At 39.7% G+C, this 8,055-nt stretch overlaps 1 protein-coding gene across 6 annotated transcripts in view; it reads left to right on the top strand.

Annotated features, from left to right (window-relative positions):
• The window catches only part of Myo5a (myosin VA), a 231,618-nt gene that overhangs the window by 141,576 nt on the left and 81,987 nt on the right, over window positions 1-8,055 (top strand). For all 6 annotated transcript variants that reach the window (XM_029561942.1, XM_029561943.1, XM_029561941.1 and 3 more), the window contains 3 exons: window positions 1,823-2,034; window positions 3,149-3,305; window positions 6,811-7,050. In XM_029561942.1, the coding sequence (XP_029417802.1) occupies window positions 1,823-2,034; window positions 3,149-3,305; window positions 6,811-7,050 (609 nt within the window). The remainder of the gene's footprint in view (window positions 1-1,822; window positions 2,035-3,148; window positions 3,306-6,810; window positions 7,051-8,055) is intronic.

Genomic DNA, 8,055 nt, shown 5'->3' with positions numbered 1-8,055 from the left:
AATGTTGGTTTTTTTTCCTCGAGAAAATTAAGGCTCCTATCTTAGTAATGATTTTTAAAATCTAGTGCCTTTTGGGGGTTTATTCAACTCCTTTTTTAAAAAAATGTTATGTGTATGAATGTGTTGCCTACGTATGTATACGTGCACCTGTGTCATATAGTGCTCATGGAAGTCAGAAGAGGGCATTGGATCCTCTGGACTGGAGTTAAGGACAGTTGTTAGCTGCCATGTGGGTGCTGGGAATTGAACCTGGGTCCATCATAAGTGCAATCAGTGCTCTTAACCGTGGAGCCATCTCTCCAGCCCCTTGACTCAACTCCTTTATCTTGGGTTCAGGTAGAAATGTGGAGCAGAAAGTTGAGACAATCATATACATGCCTCCTCACCCATACTACTGCAGGCCTGGATCCAGATGAAGGTAGAGGTAGTAGCCGTGGTAAGATGGGGCAATGGGAGAGGACTTAGCTAGGGTTCCTGTGTGTATTAGTCAGGGTTCTCTAAAGAAACAGAACCAGTATAATGAATATAGGGATTTATCAAATTAGCTCAGAGGATAGAGTCCGAGTAGTCCAACAATGGCTGCACTATACTGGAGAGGCTGAGAATCTGGTAGTCGCTCAGTCTATGTGGCTGAATGTCTCAGTAGTCCCAGTCTGGTGCTGAAGGTCTAACGAATTCCAAAAGATTGGCTAGTCTTCAGCCTACAGCAACAAGACAAACTCACCAGTGAGAGAGAAGGCAAGTGGGAAAAAGCAAAGCACTCTCCTGCCATGGCCTTTTATTCGGGTTGCCATCAGAAGGTAACACCCACATTTAGGGTGTGTCTTCCAGCTTCAGATGATCCAGTCAAGAAGATCTCTGTCATTTCAGTTAATCCCAGATCCAGTCAAGTTGACACCCAGGATTAGCCATCACACTGTGTAAACTTTATTAAATAATTTTAGACTTTTTAAATGTATGTCAATGTTTCTGTTTTTTTGTTTGTTTCATGTGTGAGATGGGAGATATCTGTTTACAGTAAAAACTAATTTTCCCTGTTTTTCCTTAGAATTTCAGACACAGTAGTGATTATTATATATAAATTCCTCTATTCTTTTGACATGAGAATGGTTAATAATTTGCATACTTAGAACAGCTGAGGTAAAATAGCTCAGATAGCATGCTTGTCTTTGCCACTGTAAAGTTCTGCTTATGTGCTAAAGTCAGTGCAGTATAAATGATGGTATCTTTTATGAAAGAAGTTTGCAATTACAGATGATTTTAAACACATGTATGAAGTTTTGTTTATTTTTAGATAGCTGTTTAGAAACATAACTCTTAATGTAAAATGCCCAGTGATTTTCTTAGTTTTGGGTGATTGGTCCTTTTAGTAACTTTTTATTTGATGTGCTTTCCATCCTGCCTTGCTCTTCACACCAGTGTTTTGTTCCCTCAGCTGCTCATGGATTACACAGCCTGATGTAATCTTACATCTGGGTCAGTCAAAGAGAGCATCAGCACCTCCATTTCATTGAGATGTTTAAAATGCAAACAAGCACATAATAGCTGCCTATAACTCACAACCAGTTTTGGGCCTCAGATAATAATTCTAGGTAGAATAATTCTAGAAAATAACTCTTAAGCTATAGTTTTCTCTAAAATCCTTTCTGTTTGCACAACATACAGAGGATAAAAAATTGGCTTCATTAGTTAATTGTGATATAGCTCAAGTTTTAGCTGATAGATCCGCCCCTTTACTGATTCTGCTTTTAGATTTTTTTTCTCATTTTACATTTCTTTTATAAGGTCAATGATTAATATGAATTTTGTTTTCCTAAAATAGGACAAAGACAAATACCAGTTTGGTAAGACAAAGATCTTTTTCCGGGCTGGTCAAGTTGCCTATCTAGAAAAATTGAGGGCTGACAAACTGAGGGCTGCCTGTATCCGGATCCAGAAGACCATCCGTGGGTGGCTGCTAAGGAAGAAGTATCTGCGCATGCGGAGGGCAGCTATCACCGTGCAGAGATATGTGAGGGGCTATCAGGCTCGATGGTAGGTCCCCATGCTGCTAATGGGCCTCTGAGATTAGTGTCCATCTAGGTCACTGTCTGACCTAGGATAAGTCTGCATGGTTATCCTGCCTGAGAACATAGCATCTCACTCCCTTTTAATTTCAAAGCATAATAAGTTAACTGTCATAAGATAGTTAAATGGAATAAATTTTCATTTGAACCTATGCTAGTTCAGATTCATCTTTGAAAAAAACTTATGAATTGCTACCAACTCAGGTCCTTAGAAGTTTTAAAGTAGAAGTAGAAAAGGTCCATTTTTACTTTTTTGTTTCGTTTTGTTGAAATAGGTCTCCTTGTAGCCCCAGCTAATCTGGAACTTGCTATATAGACCAGGCTGGCTTCTATCTCACTGAAATGCACCTGCCTCTGCCACCCAAGTGCTGGGACTAAAGACATGTGCCACCATGCCCAGCTATGTTTTCTGCTAAGAATGCCCCCATTGAGGATTTTTTTTAGGTGTAATTGAGAAAAGTTCTAGAAAAGAATTACACTTCAGTGTGATTGCTTGTAAACACAATTTAATTTATAAGTACAAATAGAAACACTGGTGAAGGACATATGCTCAGATTCAGGGAAAGATAGTACTTTTTTTTTTTTTTTTTGGCTTTTTTGAGACAGGGTCTCCCTGTAGCCCCAGCTGGCCTTGAACTCACTATGGAGACCAGAATCACAGAGATTCGTCTGCCTCTGCCTCCCCAGTGCTGGGACAACAGGCCTGAGCCACCAGGCGCGGCTGAAAGATGGTACTTTAACAGTAGAGAAGTCTAAGAGAACTGATAATAAGTAAGTGTGGGATTGCTGTGTACACTAGTCCTCTGTGGAGGAAGGACACAGCATTGGGGCAGAGAGACTGAACTTCATTTTCTTTTTTGTGAAATGTGACTATATGGGACATCCTGCTTTTCAGGGTTAGGAAAACCTCAAATGAGATAAGAGATGCAAAAATACTTAAGCTACAGATTGTTGTACACATATAAGTAGATATGAATGTTTATCATGCACATTATTAGAATAATGCAGTGAGGTGTTAGACACTCACTGATTTCTTTCATTTTTCTGACTGCTGCTAATGCATGACTATTTTCTCTGGCCAGCTATGCTACGTTTCTGCGCAGAACCAAGGCAGCAACCACCATTCAGAAGTCCTGGCGCATGTATGTGGTCCGAAGGAGGTACAAGATTAAGCGAGCTGCCACTATTGTTCTTCAATCTTATTTGAGAGGCTACTTGGCCAGAAATAGGTATTTCAAGGTAAGGCACTATCTTCAACTTTGTTTATTCATTCCACTAATATTAATCATATTCTTCATCTGTACAAAGTACCACAGGGGCTGCTACAAACAGATGAGCCCTATGGAGACAAGTATTAAGTAATTATATATACTTAGTAACAAGACAAAGAAAAATTTTTTTTCTTTTTCCCTTTGTATATTTTTTTGGGGAAAAGTAAATGTGTAATAAAAGCCACAAGCTTGGTTACTTAAAACAACAGAAACTTATGTTCCCAGCTTTCTCGAGGCCAAAATTCCCAAATCACTGGACTATAATCAAGGTATCAGCAGTGCCACAGTCTCTAGAAGCCCTAGGAAAAAGCATGTTCCTTGTCCCTTCCAGGTGTGACCAGCACCCGGTACTGTGGTCACCATTGCTTCAGCCTCTGTTCTATTTCTATATCATCATTTCTCTTTCTTATAAGAACAGTTATGGGGCTGGTGAGATGGCTCAGCAGGTAAAGGCACTAGGTGCCAAGCTTAACAATTTAAATTCAATCCCTAGAACCCACATTGTGTAAGGAGAGAACCCACTCCCACACATGCTCCCCCCAAATAAATGTTTTTTTTTTTATTTTTGGTCTTTTTGAGACAGGGTCTCCCTGTAGCCCCAGCTGGCCTGAACTCACCAGGTAGACCAGGCTGGCCTTGAATTCACAGAGATCTGCCTGCCTCTGCCTCCTGAGTGCTGGGATTACAGGCATGTGGCCACCACATCCAGCAATAAATGGTTTTTTTGCAGGTACTAAAAATTGTGTTGGCATTTAGGTCCTACCTTTGTAATCCAGGATAATCTCCTCATCTCAAGATCTCTAACCTAGTCACATCTACAAAGTCCCTTTCTCCAAATAAATTAACAATGTTCCAGGGATTAAGACATTGTGTCTGTGGGGCCCATTACTCAGACAACTACAGAAAGATAAAATATACAAATAAGATTGCGTATATGACAGATGTGTGCCGTGAGGCCAATGTGGAGGTCAGATGACAACTTTCAGTAGTTGGTTCTCTCCTTTCACCATGTGGGTTCCAGGGATTAAACTCAGGCTTGGAGACAAGCACCTTTACTCATTGAGCCTTCTTGTTGACCCGTATCTTAATCATATTTGTGATAAAGTTTCTATCTCTTTCATTTTGGCAAGCCTTTGGGTCTGTTCCATTGGATATATTCCTAGTAAACCAGAAATTCAGTCCTGATATGAGAGCTCTGTGGGAATCACATTAATAGGGTAGGGGGCAGTCTTAATCGTAGGCAAGTGTGGGTGTGACCTCAACACTATTCATTCATTTCACTTTTTTATTTTGAGGTGATTGCACACACACACACACACACACACACACACACACACACACTCTGAAGACTAGGGTTATAGCTCAATTGGTAGAGTGCTTGCCTACCATGCATGAGGCCCTGGGTTGGAGCCCCAGCACTGCGTAAAACCATACTTGGTGGTGCATGCCTATAATCCCAGTACTCATGGAGAAAAGAGGATCAGAAATTCCATTATCAGGGTTCTGAGGGATGGTTCAGCAGGTAAAGGCCCTGACTGCAAAGCCTAATGGTCTGAATTTGATCCCCTGAACCCACATGGTATAGGAGAGTATTGACTCCCAAAAGTTGTCCTCTGACTCCATATTAGGTGCGGTGACACATGTAATTGTACCCACACAAATAGTAAATAAATGTCACACAAATAATAAATAAATAAGTAAGTAAATAAATAAATAAATGTAAAAAAATTGTTTAAAACAAAAAAAGGAGTTACAGATCATTCTTGGCTACATAAGGAGTTCAGGGCCAACTTGGAATAGAAAAGACCCTGTCTCTCTCAAAAAAAGTAAAACTGATGAGATGTGAATGAATATATTCAGTAGCTATGGTTTAAAGGAAATTTAGGGTAGCTACTCTTATATCTTTTCTGTTCATGTCTGATAACAGTCTCGTTCTTTCTACATAAGGACAAGATTTCAGGGGAGGAGAAAGCTTCATGCCTGGCTTTTTAGATAAACCAAACTAGTTTCTTCCCATTTTCATTTCTCAGTAATGTCTAGAGTGGGTTTGAGGCCATTGCGGTGGAAGTGCCACCAGCCTCTAGCTTGCTTATACTTCTGCCTTGACTGTATACAGGTAGACAGTGAAGGGTGAGAGACTTGCTTACATGTAGGCACCATGTTAGCTACAAGTTCAAAGTTCTAATGGGACTTGGAGGTTCTCTTTTTGTTGTTGTTGGGTTTTTTTGTTTGTTTGTTTTTGTTTTTTTGATACAGGCTTTCCTGTACCCCCAGCTTGCTTGGAACTCATCATATAGACCAGGCTGATCCCAGACACCTGCCTGCCTTTGCCTCCTGGGTACTGGGATTAAAGGCTTGTGCCTTCACACCCGACCCCCTCTTTTTAATTGATTTTCTTTAGTTTTAGTGTATGCGGGGGACAGGTGTAGTGACACACATGTAGAGATCAGACCTCTACAAGACATTGTTGCTCACATCTATTAATCAGACCTTCAGGAAGCTAAGGAAGAAGGATTGCCATGAATTCAAGGTCAGCCTGGACTACAGAATATCTATTGTGAAACCCTATTAGGAAAAAAAAAACTGAAAAAAGAAAAGAAGGGAGACAGAAGGATAGGAAGGAAGGAATAAAGAAAGCTTACTGTATTACTTTTCTTATTGCTATGACAAAATACCTTACATAAGCAACTTAAAAGAAGGATTTATTTTGACTCACAGTTTTAAGTCTATCATGGCAGGAAGGCATGGAGGTGGTGGGAGAGTGAGGTGGCTGGTCACATTGTATCTACAATGTGGATAGCAGAGAAATGGAAGCAGAGAGATGAATGCTGGTACTCATCTGACTTTGTTCTTTGCCCATTATATTCAGTCCAGGATCCCAAGATGGTACTACCCATATTCAGGGTGGTCTTCTCTCCTCAATTAAACTAACCTTTTAGAACCACCCTCAAGCTTGCTGACCGTCTCCCATGACCTCATGCAAAGATCTGAGACACAGTGAGGCAGTATAGTAGGGTAATCTTTGGTTTCAATAGTACATATTCATAAAGTACATGGTTTTATTTGTAAACTACTTAGTTTTATAAGGGAGACCTGTCCAACAGAAACTGTAGACCAATAAGGAACCTAGCATAGATTTTTTTCCTTCTTTGTAGAATTCTTATCTTTTGTCAATTTGGCATCTTTTATTTAGACTACATCCTAGTATATACTCTGCTGATAATCATATAAAACATTAATATAGTCCGTATTTGTATGTTTCTCAAAACACTTTTCCAAAGTCTACTTTTCAAATTACTTTTTAAAATGATGTTCCTTCCTAGTTCTTTGACGTATAATCCACATAAAACATTATTGATTCAACATTTGTGGCTTTTTCTCTAGGTAATATGTGGACTCTCAGCTTGGCATAGGTTGGTAGAGCTGAACCTTGGGTCTAGTCTGGAGTCTCATGTTATCTGCCTTTTCTGCAGATACTCCGAGAACACAAAGCAGTCATCATTCAGAAATGGATCCGGGGCTGGCTGGCTCATACACGTTACAAGAGGACCATGCATGCCATCATCTACCTTCAGTGCTGCTTCCGGCGGATGATGGCCAAGCGTGAGCTGAAGAAACTCAAAATTGAGGCTCGCTCTGTGGAACGCTATAAGAAACTCCATATTGGCATGGAGAACAAGATTATGCAGCTACAACGCAAAGTAGATGAGCAGGTATGTTTTTAAAGGAACCCCCAAATTGGAGCATGTCTGAAGAAATCCACTGGGGGATTGTTTTCAATGTCTCTTCTTGACTTCACCCTAAATCCTAGGAACAGAGAGGAATTTATTTTTGAAAACACCCTGATCCTAATCTAGACACACTCTAAACTTGTATGACCAAGAGTCATAATGTACTTTATACCTTTCAGAACTCTTTATTATCACTTATTGGCATGTGATAATACAGTTTTTTGTTGTTGTTGTTTTGTTTTTGTTTGGTTTTTTTTTTTTTTTTTTTTTGTTTTTTTTTGGTTTTGTTTTTTTTTTTTTTTGGTCTTTTTGACACAGGGTCTTGTCCTGGAACTCACTATGTAGACCAGGCTGGCCTTGAACTCACAGAGATCCGCCTACCTCTGCCTCCCAAGTGCTAGGATTAAAAGCATGTACCACCATGCCCGGTGATAATACATACAGTTTTTAGCCAGTGTTTGGCATTGAAATGACAGGAGAGGAAGACCTTCTGGCTTCAGAGGAGCTCCCAGACTGTTATTTGTAAAGATAAAATTTGATTGTTTAGCTGTACTCCTAGCATTTTAGCACATGCAAATGATACAAAGATAATTAAGAGGGTTCTGGAGAGATGGCTTAGCATTTAAGAGCACTGGCTGCTCTTACAGAGAACCCAGATTCGGTTCCCAGCACCCACATGGCAGATAACAACTTCCTGTAACTCCACTTCCAGGGGATCCAGTGCCCTCTTCTGATCTCTTAGGGCACACAGGTGCAGTTACATATGTGAAAATCAAACACTCATACACATAAAAATAAAAATAAATCAGAAAAAATTAAGAATATGTAAGTGCTAAGGACATCAAAGAAAAATGGGTCAAAATGAAATGGATTTATTTACCTGAAAGGTTTTCTGAATAAAATGAGAAGAATTTTGAGGTACCAAGTGGAGATTTGTAAAAAACTGATTTTTAATCCATTTTATTCTTCTTTTTTTTAAAAATTTAT

Source organism: Nannospalax galili, unplaced genomic scaffold (genome assembly GCF_000622305.1).
Source record: "Nannospalax galili isolate Female #2095 unplaced genomic scaffold, S.galili_v1.0 scaffold213, whole genome shotgun sequence".
NCBI classification, from domain to species: Eukaryota; Metazoa; Chordata; class Mammalia; order Rodentia; family Spalacidae; genus Nannospalax; species Nannospalax galili.
Note: the sequence above shows the minus strand (reverse complement) of the source record. Positions and strands in the feature narration are given on the sequence as shown.